Source organism: Scyliorhinus torazame, chromosome 1, assembly GCF_047496885.1.
Source record: "Scyliorhinus torazame isolate Kashiwa2021f chromosome 1, sScyTor2.1, whole genome shotgun sequence".
NCBI lineage: Eukaryota > Metazoa > Chordata > Chondrichthyes > Carcharhiniformes > Scyliorhinidae > Scyliorhinus > Scyliorhinus torazame.
In genome coordinates, this window is record NC_092707.1 from 425242952 (window position 1) to 425261764 (window position 18813).

Here is an 18813-nt window from a genome sequence, read left to right on the forward strand (position 1 = left end):
ACGGGTCTGTATCAGATAAAGACACTGTTTCAAAAAAAAAAAATAGTAGGGACAGGACAAGGAATGTTAAAAGGACTAAGGTTTTGTACCTGATAGCATGGAGCATTGAAAATTAAATGGATGAGTTAGTTGCGCAGATAGATGTAAAGGGTGTGATATAGTTGGGATCGTGGGGACATGGCTCCAAGGTGACCAAGAATGTGAATTAAACACTGAGAGCTATTCAGTTTTTAGGAAGGACAGATAGAAAGGAAAAGGTGGTGGAGTTGCATTGTTGATTAAAGATGATAGTGATACAACATTGAGGAAATATATTAATACAGATGATGTGGAATCTGTCTGGGTCGAGTTAGGAAACATCAAGGGTCAAAAAACGTTGGTAGGGGTGGTATACAGACCACCAAACTGCAGTGGTAATGTTGGGAATAGCATTAAACAGGAAATCGGAGACCTGTGTGATAAAGGAACGTCTGTGATTATGGGTGACTTTAATCTGCACATAGATTGGGTGGGTCAAATTAGCTACAGTGCAACAGAGGAGGAATTTCTGGAGTGCATACAGGATGGTTTTCTGGACCAGTATGTTGAGGAACCAATAAGGGAACAGACCATCTTGGACTGGGTGTTGTGCAATGAGAAAGGATTAGTTGGCAATCTAGTTGTGAGAGAACCCATGGGGGTGAGTGACCATAATATGGTTGAATTCTTTATCCAGGAAAATAGTGAGGTCGTTGATTCTGAGACGAGGGTGTTGAACCTCAATAAAAGTAACTATTGGGGCAGCACGGTGGCGCAGTGGGTTAGCCCTGCTGCCTCACGGCGCCGAGATCCCAGGTTCGATCCCGGCTCTGGGTCACTGTCCGTGTGGAGTTTGCACATTCTCCCCGTGCTTGTTTGGGTTTCGCCCCCACAACCCAAAAGATGTGCAGGGTAGGTGGATTGGACACGCTAAATTGCCCATGAATTGGAAAAATGAATTGGGTACTCTAAATTTATTTATGAAATAAAGGTAACTATGATGGTATGAGGCATGAGCTGGCAATGACGGACTGGGAAACATTACTGAAAGGAAGGACAGCGGACAGGCAATGGCAGCATTCAAGGAACGAAAAGGTGAATTCCAAAAGTGGTTTCTACTCTTGCGCCAAATAAGAATAAAGGAAACTGGCCAAACCATGGCTTACAAGGGAAATTAGAGATAGTATTAGATTCAAAGAAGAGGCATACACATTTGCAAGAAAAAGCAATAAACCTGAGGATTGGGAACAGTTTAAAATTCAGCAACGGCAGACCAGGGATTGATTCAGGGGAAAATACAATTTGAAAGTAAACTAGCGGGAAACATTAAAAACTGACTGTAACAGTTTCTATAAAGAGAAAAAGATTGATACAAACTAATGTAGGCCCCTTACAGTCAGAAACAGGGGAATTCATAACACACGGGTAGCACAGTGGTTAGCACAATTGCTTCACAGCTCCGGGGTTCTAAGTTCGATTCCAGCTTGGGTCACTGCCTGTGCGGAGTCTGCACGTTCCCCCCGTGTGTGCGTGGGTTTCCTCCGGATGCTCCGGTTTCCTCCCACAGTCCAAAGATGTGCAGGTTAGGTGGATTGGCCGTGATAAATTGCCCTTAGTGTCCAAAATTGCCCTTAGTGTTGGGTGGGGTTGCTGGGTTATGGGGATAGGGTGGCGGTGTGGACCTTGGGTAGGGTGCTCTTTCCAAGAGCCGGTGCAGACTCGATGGGCTGAATGGCCTCCTTCTGCACTGTAAATTCTATGATTACAGGGATCAAAGAAATGGCGGAGGAACTAAATTCGTACTTTGCTTCTGTCTTCACAAAGGAAGACATCAATACTGTACCGGAAGTTCATAGAATCATAGAAGTTTACAGCATGGAAACAGGCCCTTCGGCCCAACCAGTCCATGCCGCCCAGTTTTTACCATTAAGCTAGTCCCAGTTGCCCGCACGGCCCATAACCCTCTATACCCATCCTACCCATGTAACTATCTAAATGCTTTTTGAAAGACACAATTGTACCCGCCTCTACTACTACCTCTGGCAGCCCATTCCAGACACTCACTACCCTCTGAGTGAAGAAATTGCCCCTCTGGGCCCTTCTGAATCTCTCCCCTCTCACCTTAAACCTATGCCCTCTAGTTTTAGACTCCCCTACCTTTGGGAAAAGATGTTGACTATCTACCTTATCTATGCCCCTCATTATTTTATAGACCTCTATAAGATCACCCCTAAGCCTCCTACGCTCCAGGGAAAAAAGTCCCAGTCTATCCAGCCTCTCCTTATAACTCAAACCATCAAGTCCCGGTAACATCCTAGTAAATCTTTTCTGCACTCTTTCTAGTTTAATAATATCCTTTCTATAATAGGGTGACCAGAACTGCACACAGTATTCCAAGTGTGGCCGTACCAATGTCTTGTACAACTTCAACAAGACGTCCCAACTCCTGTATTCAATGTTCTGACCAATGAAACCAAGCATGCCGAATGCCTTCTTCACCACCCTGTCCACCTGCGACTCCACCTTCAAGGAGCTATGAACCTGTACTCCTAGATCTCTTTGTTCTATAACTCTCCCCAACGCCATACCATTAACTGAGTAGGTCCTGGCCTGATTCGATCTGCCAAAATGCATCACCTCACATTTATCTAAATTAAACTCCATCTGCCATTCGTCGGCCCACTGGCCTAATTGATCAAGATCCCGTTGCAATCCTAGATAACCTTCTTCACTATCCACTGTGCCACCAATCTTGGTGTCATCTGCAAACTTACTAACCATGCCTCCTAAATTCTCATCCAAATCATTAATATAAATCACAAATAACAGTGGACCCAGCACCGATCCCTGAGGCACACCACTGGTCACAGGCCTCCAGTTTGAAACACAACCCTCTACAACCATCTTCTGTCGTCCAGCCAATTTTGAATCCAATTGGCAACCTCACCCTGGATCCCGTGAGCTTTAACCTTCTGCAACAACCTACCATGAGGTACGTTGTCAAAGGCTTTGCTAAAGTCCATGTAGACAACGTCTACTGCACTGCCCTCATCTACCTTCTTGGTCGCCCCCTCAAAAAACTCAATCAAATTTGTGAGACATGATTTTCCACGCACAAAGCCATGCTGACTGCCCCGAATCAGTCCTTGCCTCTCTAAATGCTTGTAGATCCTGTCTCTCAGAATACCTTCTAGCAACTTACCTACTACAGACGTTAGGCTCACCGGTCTGTAGTTCCCAGGCTTTTCCCTGCTGCCCTTCTTAAACAAGGGCACAACATTCGCTACTCTCCAATCTTCAGGCACCTCACCTGTGGCTGCCGATGATTCAAATATCTCTGTTAGGGGACCCGCAATTTCTTCCCTAGCCTCCCACAACATCCTGGGATACATTTCATCAGGTCCCGGGGATTTATCTACCTTGATGCGCTTTAAGACTTCCAGCACCTCCTCCTCTGTAATATGCACACTTCTCAAGACATCACGATTTATTTCCCTTAGTTTCCTAACATCCATGCCTTTCTCCACCGTGAATACCGATGAGAAATATTCATTCAGGATCTCACCCAACTCTTGTGGCTCTGCACATAGATGTCCTTGTTGATCCTTAAGAGGCCCTACTCTGTCCCTAGTTACTCTTTTTCCCTTTATGTATCTGTAGAAGCTCTTTGGATTCTCCTTTGCATTATTTGCCAAAGCAATTTCATGTCCCCTTTTTGCCCTCCTGATTTCCCTCTTAACTCTATTTCGACAATCTCTATACTCTTCAAGGGATCCACTTGATCCCAGTTGTTTATGTACGTCATATGCCTCCTTCTTCTTTTTGACCAGAGTCTCAATATCTCGAGTCATCCAGGGTTCCCTACTTCTACCAGCCTTGCCCTTCACTCTAAAGGGAATGTGCTTACCCTGAACCCTGGTTAACACATTTTTAAAAGCCTCCCATTTACCAGCCGTCCCTTTGCCTGCCAAGTTCTGAGAGACACAAGATTCAGTGAGGAGCTGAAGGAAATTTATATTGGTAACAAAATGCTTTGGGGAAATTAATGGGATTGAAGGTGGATAAATCTCCAGGGCCTGATAATCTTCATCCCAGAGTACTTAACGAAGTGGCCCGAGAAATAGTAATCCATTAGTGGTAATTTATGAAAATTCTTTGTACTCTGAAATGGTTCCTACAGATTGGCAGGCAGTAAATATAACCCTGATATTCAAAAAGGAAGGTAAAGAGGAAACTGGGAACTATAGACCAGTGAGCCTAACATCGGTACGAGGGAAGTTGCTGGAGTCCATTATCAAGGATTTCATAGCATTTGGAAAGCAGGGGTGTAATCAGACATAGTCAACATGGATTTACAAAAGGGAAATGATGCTTAACAAATCTACTAGAATTCTTTGAAGATGTAACGAGTAGCGTGGTCAATTTTGTGTTTAAATTAAAGTTTGTTTTAAGATAAAAGATACCTATTAGTCAGAGTTATCACTCATTGGTGAAGTATCCTTTTCTCACAGTATAACAAATAGAAAGATTGTTTGGGGTTTTCTTCTGGTATCCCAACAAATGTTGGGGTCTGGTCTGGTATCCTAACACGCCCGTCCCGTCTCCCACCTCCTCCACCTGTTTTCCCCCTCGGCCCGCTGCCTCCTCCTTCCCCACCCCCAACCCTTGTCTGACCATTCGCCAGCTGTTCGTGACTAGAGGTCATAGATGTTTACAATACGAAGTCTTACAACACCAGGTTAAAAATGTGTCCAGAAACACACATGCTTGATACAATTCACACCTCTTTAACCTGGGGTTACCCCATCTCTGGATCTGTAAAGATTTAATCACCTGCTAATGCTCGCATTCCAAGCATTGTTTGGCATCTTTGAATTTGTCTATATATGTGTTTCTGGAACAGACCTCTTCATTCACCTGAGGAAGGAGCAGCGCTCCGAAAGCTAGTGACATTGAAACAAACCTGTTGGACTTTAACCCGGTGTTGTAAGACTTCGTATTGTGCTCACACCAGTCCAACGCCGGCATCTCCACATTATAGATGTTTACAGCATGGAAACAGGCCCTTCGGCCCAACTTGTCCATGCCGTCCAGTTTTTACCACTACACTAGGCCCAATTGCCCGCATTTGGCCCGTAACCCTCTGTACCCAGCTTTCCCATCTCACTGTCTAAATGCTTTACAAAAGACAAAATTGTACCAGCCTCTACTACTGCCCCTGGCAGCTTGTTCCAGACACTCACCACCCTCTGAAAAAACTGCCCCTCTCGACCCTTTTGTATCTCCCCCTTTCACCTTAAACCTATGCCCTCTAGCTTTAGACTCCCCTACCTTTGGAAAAAGATGTTGACTATCTACCTTATCGATGCTCCTCATTATTTTATAGACCTCTATAAGATCACCCCTCAGCCTCCTACGCTTCAGGGAAAAAAGTCCCAGCCTATCCACCCTCTCCTTCTAACTCAGACCATCAAGGACTGGTAGCATCCTCGTAAATCTTTTCTACACTCTTTCTAGTTTAATGATGCCTGATATTTACTTCAGTTGGATAAGTATATGCTTTGTTTCAACAGGATTCATGGGGTCAGTCCAAAGGTCCGGAAAATCATTCAGATGTTGCGACTCCGCAAACTCTATAGTGGGACCTTTGTCAAATTGAACAAGACATCGTTAAAAATGCTGAAGATGGTGGAGCCCTATGTTGCCTGGGGGTGAGGTTTGGTATAAATCTAACGTGTTGCTGTTCGGTTTAGTCATGTATTGTTGGTTTGTATTCTATGGATCCCATGAGAACAACTAGAGTCATCGGGATTTACAGCGTGAAAACAGCCCCTTCGGCTTGTCGGGTCTTAGCCTGGTTTTTTTACCTATATCGTTGGTGCCTGTTCTGGGCGAGGCGTTTTCACAACCCCAAAATGTATCATGGAGTTCAACCAACCTCTCCCTTTAACGTATTTGTTGCTTTTCCGAGCACACAGCTTTTCCCGAGGTGTGGGATTACAATTATGGACACGTGGGTTTTTAAACACAAAACACTGTTTATTCCATGAACTCAACTTAACATCTGAAATAAACATTGGATTTCGTAACACCCCTTACTTCAAAGATAACTCAGAAAATATTGCAACAGTAAATAATTCCTTAAAATGTTCCTTCAAACTTCCAAGAGACTTAACACCTTTAAACAGTATCACATCAGGTTAAATGATATATATATTTTCTTTAGAATGGCAGAGATATATTAGCTTGGGTGACTTCAGCTCCAGCACCTTGCTTTCTTCATGCAGCTCTCTGGAAACCCACAGACACACCCAAGCTGCTGTCTCAAACCTGGCTTTCTCCCTTCTAAGCCGATCACAGCAAAACAGAACTTCTCAAGCTGCTGTCTCAAACTGGCTTTCTACTTTTAAACTGCTTTCAGCAAAACCAGCCAGGCACTTTTTTAACTGCAAATCCACCCTGCAAAATGGCTGAACTGAACTGAGCTCCACCCACTCTCTGACATCACTGTTTTCTTAAAGGTACATTGCTTAAACATCCAGTTCTTAAAGGCACCCTCACATGACACCTCCCCCCAAGAAAAAAAAATAAACCATCAACTTCAAGATGGTTTCATTTTTCACTTTTGCACCATCCACTAAGAAATGTACACAGTAAATATACCTTTCCGTTTTAAAAAAAAAACAACACATGCAAACAGGTATAATAATCTAGTCCATTTTTCTTTGTTCTTCCTCCAACCGAAATCCTTCTCGATTGACAGTCTCTTTGAACAAAGTCTCTGCACGATCCATCCATTCCTCTACTCCTCGGCATTTCTCTTTAGAATCAGATACTTTAGTTCAATCTGACCACAGAGTCCCTTGCAATTCTCCAATACAGGAACATTGGTGATCACAGCTTTCAGGCAATCAAATGCCTGTTGAAAGTCCGCTGTCCATTGAAATTTTTACGTTTCTTCAGGAATTCCATCAGTGGAGTAATCACGCCACAAAACTTTTGCACAACTGTTCGATCAAATTCATTCATGCCAGGAGATCGCATTATTTCCCTTTGTCTTGAGGGTATTGGAAACTCCGTAAGGAAAGTGATTCGGGCTTCTCCAAATTCACTTTCGGCTAGGTTCATCACCAAACCCGCCTCCTGAAGTCGATCAAAGAACTCCATACGATGTTTTAAATGTTCTTTCCATGTCTGGAAGTTGGAAATAAAAGCGGATTGTCCCACTTTCTCCATGCAATCCCTCAAACGTGGGATCGGATAAGATTCCGTTCTTGTAACTGTATTCACCTTTCTATAGTCCACACACAACCGTTGGGTACCGTCTGGTTTAGATACCATCACTATGGGTGAGCTCCATTGGCTGCAACCCACTTCAATTATGCCATTTTTCAGCATACTCTCAATCTCTCTGTTAACCTGTGCCAATTTTAAAGGGTTAAGTCTATATGGATGTTGTTTGATAGGAACAGCATTTCCCACATCTACATCATGTGTACCCATTTTAGTACTTTCCAACTTATCTCCACAAACTTGCCCATGTGACTCTTTCAGGTCAGTTCGTTTTTCCTCTGGAAGGTAACTTAACAATTCATCCCAATTTTTAAGAATATCCTCATTTTCCAATTTAATTTGAGGTATGTCAAATTCACAGTCATCTGGATATGGTTCGTCACTTTGAGTTAGAATCATTAAAACCTCCTTTTTCTCTCCTTCCCTTTCAAAGTACCTTTTAAGCATATTCACATGACACACTCGGTGAGTCTTCCTTCTATCTGGTGTTTGTACCACATAATTCACCCCACTTAATTTCCTTTCAATCTGATACGGTCCACAAAACCTCGCTTTTAAAGGTTCACCTACCACTGGTAACAACACTAAAACTTTATCCCCACTGGCAAAACTACGAACTTTGGATTTCTTGTCCGCTACCCGTTTCATCACATTTTGTGCAACTTTCAAACGTTGTCTAGCCAATTCACCTGCTCTATTTAATCGTTCCCTAAAATTTGACACGTAATCCAATAGTGTAATTTCCGATTTCTCACCCACCAATTTTTCCTCAATCAATTTAAGTGGTCCTCTTACCTCATGACCAAAACTTCGTTCAAAAGGACTAAATTTGGTAGACTCATTAGGTGCATCCCTAATTGCAAACAATACGAATGGGATTCCTTTATCCCAATCCTCTGGATAATCTTGACAATACGCCCTCAACATTGTCTTTAATGTCTGATGCCACCTTTCTAACGCTCCCTGCGATTCTGGATGGTACACAGTTGATTTAAATTGTTTTATTCCTAAGCTATCCATAACTTCTTTGAATAAATTTGAAGTAAAATTCGTTCCTTGATCCGATTGAATTTCTGTGGGTAGTCCATATCTAGTAAAGAATTTAAGTAACTCCTCCACAATCCTTTTAGCTGTAATATTACGTACTGGAATGGCCTCAGGAAACCTAGTAGACACATCCATTACAGTCAAAAGATATTGATTCCCACTTTTTGTTTTAGGAAGCGGTCCTACACAATCGATTAGGACTCTTGTAAAAGGTTCCTCAAATGCTGGAATGGGAATTAAGGGCGCTGGTTTTATCACTGCCTGAGGTTTCCCTATCACTTGACATGTGTGACATGATTGACAAAATTTAACTCCACCTTTATGTAGCCAGGCCAATAAAAATGTTTCTGGATTTTAGCTTGAGTTTTCCTTATTCCCAAATGACCTCCCACTGGTACCTCGTGTGCAACTCGCAACACCTCCTTTCTATACCCTACCGGCAATACTACTTGATGAACTTCTGCCCACTTTTCATCCACCTGCATATGTACAGGTCTCTATTTTCTCATCAAGACATCATTTTTACGGTAATAACACACTGGTATACTCAGATTCCTCTTCCGTATATGCTTTCTGATATATCCGTTTTATTTCTACATCTTTCTGTTGTAACTCCGCCAATTTTCCTGAACTAAAAATATCCGCCTGATCCTCCACCTGTTCTTGTTCTTTTTCAACCATTTGATCAAAAATCGATTCTGATAATTGCACTTCAACTTCATCTTCACTCTTTGATTTCTCCTCTTGTCTAAACCTGTGACTTTGCGACCTTGTTACTACACAATCCGGAAAAATCCCAGGATATTTGTCCTTCAACAGTTCAGTTGACCTGATGTTCCAATGGCTTATCAACCACAGTAGGCATCACTCCCACCTGCGATCCAGCTATATCATTACCCAAGATAAACTGTATTCCTACACAAGATAGTTTATCTATTACTCCTACTACCACTTCACCACTCTTCACTGAACTTTCCAACCTTACCTTATATAATGGAACGCTACTCCTCTGACCCTGAATTCCACATATCACCACCTTTTCTGGCAACATTCTTCCCAAACTACATAATTCCTCACTCTTACCATTAAAGATTGACTAGCTCCTGTATCTCTTAAAATTGTGACTTCTTTACCTGCTCCTCCTGATACACATGAGTAAACTTTACCCACACAAGTAAATTCTTTAAATACATCTGGCACATTCTTAACAATTACTTCTTGAACAAGCTGTACAATCATTTGCACCTCCTTCGCTTCCCTTGGGCTTTCCTTTACCACTCTTAACAAACCCCACCGTCTTATCCTGTTTTACCACATCAGCCTTCCCAGTGCTTTTCTTCAACCACCAACACTGTGACTTTACATATGGCCTAGTTATTGCAGTGAAAACATCTGAAATTTTTCATTCTTTTCCACCCTCCTGGATTTTTAAAAAAATCTGAGGTGCACTCTATTATCTCCCATCAGATCATCTTTGCCACTTGAGTATTTCTCATGTCCCAGTTTCTATCCCTCACCGGCTGAAACTGATGTCGGAAACCAATCTTTGATTTATGAACTAATTCATAATCATCTGCCATTTCTGCTGCTAATCTCAGTTTTAACCCTCTGTTCTTCCACATGAGTTCTCACTACATCAGGAAATGAATTTTTAAACTCCTCCAAAAGTATAATTTCTCTGAGAGCTTCATACGTTTGGTCTATTTTCAAAGCCCTTATCCATCTATCAAAATTACTCTGTTTGAGCCTTTCAAACTCCATGTATGTTTGACCAAATTCTTTCCTTAAATTTCTAAACCTTTGTCTGTAAGCTTCAGGCACTAGCTCGTATGCACTTAAGATGGATTTCTTCACCTCCTCACACGTTCCAGATACCTCCTCCGGTAGTGATGCAAACATTTCACTAGCTCTACCTACCAGCTTTGTTTGAATCAGTAACACCCACATGTCCTGTGGCCATTTCATTTGTTTCGCTACCTTCTCAAATGAAATGAAAAAGGCTTCCACTTCCTTCTCGTCAAACCTTGTCAATGCTTGGACATATTTAAATAGATTCCCACCAAGCCTTCGACTATGATGCTCTGTCTCATTATCCTCATCACTATCGTCCAACTGTACGTTTCCCTTTACGTCTGCCAATTTTAACTGATTGTCATGTTTCATGGCCATTTTCTGAAGCTCAAACTCCCTCTCTTTATCTTTTTCCCTGATCGGCATCTCCCTTTTTCTTTTGTTCTGCTGGAGCTATTCTTTCTTTTCTCCTTTCTTCTCTCTCCTTTTCTTTTTCCTCACTCTCTTTCTCTTTCTTTTTCGACTCTCTCTTTCTCTTTCCTCTCTCTCTCTCTCTCTTTCTCTTTCTTTTTCCTCTCACTCTCGTATGCCAGTCGCTTTAATTCTTTCTCATGTTCCATTTGTTTAATTTGCAACTGAATTTTTGCCATTTCCAATGAGTCAAACTCTATCTCCAGCAACTTTAAATGCTTAGCCACCGCCATAATTACCTCATCTTTTCGCATTTTGTCAGGTAATGTTAACTGAAAAATGAAAATCGTTTATTGTCACAAGTAGGCTTCAAATGAAGTTACTGTGAAAAGCCCCTAGTCGCCACATTCCGGCACCTGTTCGGGGAGGCTGATATGGGAATTGAACCGTTCTGCTGGCCTGCCTTGGTCTGCTTTCAAAGCCAGCTCTTTAGCCCTGTGCTAAACAGCCCCTTGCCCCTAACTGCAACGTTCTTGCCAAATCTAACAGTCTGCTTTTCGTTTCTGTCCGTAAGGTACTACGTGTGACATTCTCCACCCCCAAAAACCTCTGAGCCTCTGAAAGAGCCATTGTTCTCATCACTCTCCCCACTTAAACTAAAATACCACACTGGAAAAGCAACAATCCTTCACTGTCTTTAAGTTCACAAAAGCCAATCCAATAGATAGACTTCTATCCCCCTCGAGCCCCCAATTGTTATGGCCGAGGCGTTTTCAGAACCCCAAAATGTATCATGGAGTTCAACCAACCTCTCCCTTTAATGGATTTGTTGCTTTTCCGAGCACACGGCTTTTTCCCTAGGTGTGGGATTATAATTATGGACACGTGGGTTTTTAAACACAAAACACTGTTTATTCCATGAACTCAACTTAACATCTTAAATAAGCATTGGATCTCTTAACACCCCTTACTTCAAAGATAACTCAGAAAATATTGCAACAGTAAATAATTCCTTAAAATGTTCCTTCAAACTTCCAAGAGAATTAACACCTTTAAACAAAATCACATCAGGTTAAAGGATATATATATATTCTTTAGAATGGCAGAGATGTATTAGCTTGGGTGACTTCAGCTCCAGCACCTTGCTTTCTTCATGCAGCTCTCTGGAAACCCACAGACACACCCAAGCTGCTGTCTCAAACCTGGCTTTCTCCCTTCAAGCAGATCACAGCAAACCAGAACTTCTCAAGCTGCTGTCTCAAACTGGCTTTCTCCTTTTAAACTGCTCTCAGCAAAACCAGCCAGGCACTTTTTTAACTGCAAATCCACCCTGCAAAATGGCTGAACTGAACTGAGCTCCCGTTACAATTGAGTCCCCTATCACTATAGCCCTGCCATTCTTCTTCCTGCCCAGCTGCACAGCAGAGCCAGCCACGGTGCCATGAACCTGGCTGCTGCTACCTTCCCCTGGTGAGCCATCTCCCCCATCAGTATCCAAAACGGTATACCTGTTTTGGAGGGAGATGACCGCAGAGGACACCTGCACTGCCTTCCTACTCTTCCTCTGTCTGGTGGTCACCCATTTACTATCTCCCTCAGTACTCTTTATCTGCGGCGTGACCAACTCGCTGAACGTGCTATCCACAACGTCCTCAGCATCGCAGATGCTCCAAAGTGAGTCCATCCACAGCTCAACAGCCGTCAAGCGGCCTAACAGGAGCTGCAGTTGGGCACACCTTCTGCACGTGAAGGAGCCAGGGACACTTGGGTACAAAGGCCCTATTACCTGATTAATGTTATATAATAATCTTTATTATTGTCACAAGTAGGCTTACATTAACACTGTAATGAAGTTACTGTGAAAAGCCCCTAGTCGCCACATTCCGGCGCCTGTTCGGGTACACAGAGGGTGAATTCAGAATGTCCAATTCACCCAACAGCACGTCTTTCGGGACTTGTGGGAGGAAACCGGAGCACCCGGAGGAAACCCACGCAGACACAGGGAGAATGTGCAGACTCCGCACAGACAGTGACCCGAGCGGGAATCAAACCCGGGACCCTGGCGCTGTGAAGCAACAGTGCTATCCACTGTGCTACCGTACCGCTCATCTGTATATTTGCCTGTGTGTAGGATTGCTGTTAACCAATAGAACAATGCTTGTTGTTGGATAATTGCTAATCTCAGTGATCTGTGAAAGGCTGAAAGTTTTCTGACCACCATCATGTTAACCAATTGGTCTATGAATTGATTGTAAACTAAGTCAGTGCTCAGGAAAGAGTTCAAGGATTTTGCGCATCAACAGTGAAGGAGTGGCAATGTAGCTCCAAGTATAGTGGGCGGCACGGTAGCACAGTGGTTAGCACTGTTGCTTCATAGCTCCAGGATCCCGGGTTCAATTCCTGCTTCAGTCACTGGGGCTCTTCCTGTTTGTGGTTTATATAAACGATTTGGACATGAATCTAGGAGGGTTGATCAGTAAGTTTGTGAATGATACGAAAATTAATGGGATGGTAAATAGAGGAGAATAACCTCCGATTACTTGAGGGCAGCACGGTAGCACAGTGGTTAGCACAATTGCTTCACAGCTCCAGGGTCCCAGGTTCGATTCCGGCTTGGGTCACTGTCTGTGCGGAGTCTGCACATCCTCCCCGTGTCTGCGTGGGTTTCCTCTGGGTGCTCCGGTTTCCTCCCACAGTCCAAAGATGTGCGGGTTAGGTGGATTGGCCATGATAAAAATTGCCTTTAGTGTCCAAAATTGTGCCCTTAGTGTTGGGTGGGGTTACTGGGTTATGGGGATAGGGTGGAGGTGTTGACCTTGGGTAGGGTGCTCTTTCCAAGAGCCGGTGCAGACTCAATGGGCCGAATGGCCGCCTCCTGCACTGTAAATTCTATGATAATCTATGATTAATCTGCGACAAAGGTTCGGCACAACATCGTGGACTGAAGGGCCTGTTCTGTGCTGTATTGTTCTCTGTACTCGAGGATATAGACGGACTGGTCAGGTGGGCTGATCAGTGACAAATAGAATTCAATCCGGATAAATGTGAGGTGATACACTTGGGCAGGACAAACAGGGCAAGGGAATACAGGATAAACTGCAGGACCCTGGGAAGCACCGAAGATCAGAGGGACCTTGGTGTGCACGTACACCCGTCCCTTAAGGTAGCAGAGCAGGTGGATACAGTGGTTAAGAAGGCATATGATATACGTGCCTTTATTAGCCGAGGCACAGAGTTTAAAAGCAGGGAGGGGATGCTGGAACTGTATAAAACATTGGTTAGACCCCAGCGAGAGTATTGTGTGCAGTTCTGGAATCCACATTACAGGAGGGATGTGATAGCCACTGGAAAGGGTGCAGAGGAGATTTACCAGGATGTTGCCTGGGCTGGAGAGTTTTAGTTATGAAGAGAGATTGGATAGACTGGGGTTGTTTTCCTTGGAGCAGAGGAGACTGAGGGGGGGACATGATTGAAATGTATAAAATTGAGGGGCATAGATAGAGTAGACAGGAAGAAACTTATCCCCTTGGTGGAGGGATCAATGACCAGGGAGCAGAGATTTAAGGTGAGGGGCAGGAGATTTAGAGGGGATGTGAGGGAAACCCTTTTCACCCAGAGGGTGGTGGGAATCTGGAACTCGTTGCCTGAAAGGGGGGTTTAGGCAGAGACCCTCAGAACATTTAAGAAGTATTTAGATGTGGTTACTGCTGCTGCCTCACAGCGCCGAGGTCCCAGGTTCGATCCCGGCTCTGGGTCACTGTCCGTGTGGAGTTTGCACATTCTCCCCGTGTTTGTGTGGGTTTCGCCCGCACAACCCAAAAGATGTGCATAGGTTAATTGACCACGCTAAATTTCCCCTTAATTGGAAAAAAAAGAATTGGATAATCTAAATTTTTTTTAAAACATTTTTTTTTAAAGAAGTATTTAAATGTGCGCTTGCGACGCAAGGGCAGACAAGGCTATGGTCCAAGTGCTGGGGAATGGTATTAGAATAATTAGGTTGTTGCTTTTGACTGTTGCAGACACGGTGACGCTGTGAAGCAACCGTGTTAACCACTGTGTCACCGGGCCGCCCGATCTGAACCAGATTGTAGAGATAGGCTGTCCAAATTCGCACTTGAGAGCAAACCATTACAAATGTTGAGACACAGAATCTAACTGCAGGAGGGGGAGCCTGGCAACGATATTTGGACAATGGGCACGTTGATTGTGGAGAAAAGCATAAACTTTGTGCCACATTGAGAGGCATGGTATGGTATGGATACCTCCTGTGCATCGTTGGGATAATGTAATAACATTAATTTGTGTAGACTGTGTTTGCTTCATTATTCAGGACCATTTTACAGCTCATTTTACAGACAGATACAGAGAAGATAGGAGCAGGAGGAGCCCTTTTGGCCCTTCGAGCCTGCTCCCCCATTCATCACCATCATGGCTGATCATCCAACCCAATAGCCTAATCCTGCTTTCTCCCCATATCCTTTGATCCCATTCTCCCCAAGTGCTATATCCAGCCGCCTCTTGAATATATTCAATGTTTTAGCATCAACTACTTCCTGTGGTAGGTAATGAATTCCACAGGCTCACCGCTCTTTGTGAAGAAATGTCTCCTTATCCTTATGTTTTCTCCTCAGGTGTCCCAATTTGAAATCCACCCGTGAACTGATTCTGAAACGCGGCCAAGCAAAAGTCAACAAGAAGCGCACGCCTCTAACTGACAACATGATCGTGGAGCAGCATCTGGGTGGGTATTGATCATTCCCTCCAACACCAGTGGGAATAGAGATATCGGATAGGATCAAATAAAAAGACTGCCCTAAATAGTTTGGTAATACACAAAATGAATAAGTGACCCAGTCCAGATGGGATGCATCCTGAGTTGCTGATGGATGCTTGGGTGGAGATAGCAGAAACGCTCCAACAATCTTTCATTCCCCCTTCGATATCGGAAGGATGCCAGAGGACTGGGGGATTGTAAACGTTACATACCTGTGCAAAAAAGGGATGTGGAACAAGTATGGTAACTCCAGGCTTATCAACCTAATTAATGTCAGTGGCAAAACTATCAGAGATCATTGCCAAGGACAAAATTAATTCTCACTTCAAGAAGCTTCAACATAAAACCAACCAGCCCCTCCCCTTCTTTCCCTCACTCCTTCCGGGATCTCTCACACCTTCTCTCTCCCCATCATCAAAACATAGACAATATGAGCAGCAATAGATCATCCGACCCATCGAGCCTATTATCGTGTATGATCCACTCCCGTGCTCTCCCCATATCCTTTAACGCTTTTATTACGAGAAATCTATTTCCTTCTTAAATATATGCAGTGACCTAGCCTCCACAGGCTTCTGTGGGAGAGAATTCCATAGGTTCACCGCCCTCTGAAGAAATGTCTCCTCTTCTCAGTATTGAGGGGCAGCACGGTAGCATTGTGGATAGCATAATTGCTTCACAGCTCCAGGGTCCCAGGTTCGATTCCGGCTTGGGTCACTGTCTGTGCGGAGTCTGCATATCCTCCCCGTGTCTGCGTGGGTTTCCTCCGGGTGCTCCGGTTTCCTCCCACAGTCCAAAGATGTGCAGGTTAGGTGGATTGGCCGTGATAAATTGCCCTTAGTGTCCAAAATTGCCCTTAGTGTTGGGTGGGGTTTACTGGGTTATGGGGATAGGGTGGCGGTGTGGACCTTGGGTAGGGTGCTCTTTCCAAGAGCCGGTGCAGACTCGATGGGCTGAATGGCCTCCTTCTGCACTGTAAATTCTATGAATGTCCTACTGTGTATCCTGAAACTGTGACCCCCCCCCCCCCCCCCCCCCCCCCCCCCCCCCCCACCCTGGCCAGAGGATATATTATCCCTGCATCCAGTCTGTCCAACTCACTCAGAATTTCATATGTTTCACTGAGATCCACTCTCATTCTTCTAAATTCCAATAACTACAAGCCCGGTCAACCCAATCTCTCCTCATGACAAACCTGCCATCCCCGGAGGCTGGTTAACCTTCGCTGCACCCCTTCTATGGCAAGTTCTCACTTCGAGAAGCAGAAACATAAAAACGTCTATGTTCTTTGTCGGGTAAGGAGACCAAAACTGCACTCAATCTTCGAGGTGCAATCTCACCAAAGCTCTGTACAGCAGTAAGATATCTTTGTTCCTGTCCTCGAGTCCGAGAGTGGGCACTGAAGTGGCAAATGAATTACAATGTGGAAAAGTGTGAGGTTATGCACTTTGGAAGGAGGAATTTAGGCATAGACTATTTTCTAAATGGGGAAATGCTTAGGAAATCAGAAGCACAAAGGGACTTGGGAATCCTTGTTCACGGTTCTCTTCAGGTGAACATGCAGGTTCAGTCGGCAGTTAGGAAGGCAAATGCAATGTTGGCATTCATGTCGAGAGAGCTAGAATACAAGACCAGGGATGTACTTCTGAGGCTGTAATAAGGCTCTGGTCAGACCCCATTTGGAGTATTGTGAGCAGTTTTGGGCCCCGTATCTAAGGAAGGATGTGCTGGCCTTGGAAAGGGTCCAGAGGAGGTTCACAAGAATGATCCCTGGAATGAAGAACTTGTCGTATGAGGAACGGTTGAGGACTCTGGGTCTGTACTCGGAGTTTAGAAGGATGAGGGGGGATCTTATTGAAACTTAACGGGATACTGCGAGGCCTGGATAGAGTGGACGTGGAGAGGATGTTTCCACTTGTAGGAAAAACTAGAACCATCTCAGACTAAAGGGACGATCCTTTAAAACAGAGATGGGGAGGAATTTCTTCAGCCAGAGGGTGGTGAATCTGTGGAACTCTTTGCCGCAGAAGGCTGTGGAGGCCAAATCACTGAGTGTCTTTAAGACAGAGATAGATAGGTTCTTGATTAATAAGGGGATCAGGGGTTATAGGGGGAATGAGGATGAGAAAATATCAGCCATGATTGAATGGCGGAGCAGACTCGATGGGCCGAGTGGCCTAATTCTGCTCCTATATCTTATGGCACCTATAATGTGGTGACCAGTGCCTGGCACTGCTGCCTCACAGCACCAGGGACCCGGGTTCAATTGCAGACTTGGGTGTCTGTGTGGAGTTTGCACGCTTTGTATGTCTGTGGGTTTCCTCCGGGTGCTCCGGTTTCCTCCTACAGTACAACGATATGCAGGTTAGATGAATTGGCCATGATAAATTGCCCCTTAGTGTCTAAAGATGTGCAGGTTAGATGGGGGTTCTGTGGATCGGGTGGGGGAGGGGCCTAGATGATGTGCTCTTTCAGGGGTCGGTGCAGACTTGATGGGCTGATTGGCCTCCGCCTGCATTGCAGCGATTCTATGGATATCATTCGCCTTCCTAACTGCTTGATGCACCTGCATGCGTGCTTTCAGTGATTGGTGTACAAGGACACCAAGGCCCCTTTATACATCAATATTTCCAAATCCACCAATATTTAAATACAACTCTGACATTCTGTTTTCCTGACTTCACACTTATCCACATTATACTACATCTGCCTTGTATTTGCCCACTCACTCAACTTGTCCAAATCTCCTTGAAGCGTCTTAGCATCCTCCTCACTAAGCTTCGTGTCGTTGGCAAATTTGGAAACATTACATTTGGTTCCCTCATCCAAATCATTGATATATATGACGAATAGCAGGGCCCAGTCACGGATCCCTGAGATAGACCACTAATCACTGCCTGCTACTCCAAAAAAGACCCATTTATTCCTACTCTCTGTTTCCTGTCTGCTAACCAATTCTCAATCCATGCCAATATTCTACCCCCAATTCCATGTGTTTTAATTTGGCACACTAACCTCTTATAAATCCAAATACATCACATCTACTGGTTCACCCTTACCTATTCTAGTTATATCCTCAAAAAATAAGGAGCAGGAATCAACAATTCACCCCCTCTGGAGTCTGCTCTGCCATTCAGTACAGAATAATCGAGTGCAGAAGCGGCCCATCGAGTCTGCAGCAACGCATGGCAGTCCCTGACCCGCCCACCTAATCCCATTGGCCAGCACTTGGCCCATGGCCTTGAATGTTATGACGGCCAAGTGCTCATCCAGGTACTTTTTACAAGGATGTGAGGCAACCCGCCTCCCAGGCATCGCGTTCCAGACCCTCACCACCCTCCCAGGCAGCACGTTCCAGACCCTCACCACCCTCCCAGGCAGCGCGTTCCAGACCCTCACCACCCTCCCAGGCAATGTGTTCCAGACCCTCACCACCCTCCCAGGCAGCGCGTTCCAGACCCTCACCACCCTCCCAG

The 18813-nt window shown here is 44.5% G+C and overlaps 1 protein-coding gene across 1 annotated transcript in view; it reads left to right on the plus strand.

Moving 5' to 3' along the window:
• rpl7l1 (ribosomal protein L7-like 1) overlaps positions 1–18813 on the plus strand; it is a 110855-nt gene that overhangs the window by 77560 nt on the left and 14482 nt on the right. The window contains exons 4-5 of the mRNA XM_072515525.1: positions 5592–5729; positions 15195–15304. Coding sequence (XP_072371626.1) covers positions 5592–5729; positions 15195–15304 — 248 coding nt within the window. The remainder of the gene's footprint in view (positions 1–5591; positions 5730–15194; positions 15305–18813) is intronic.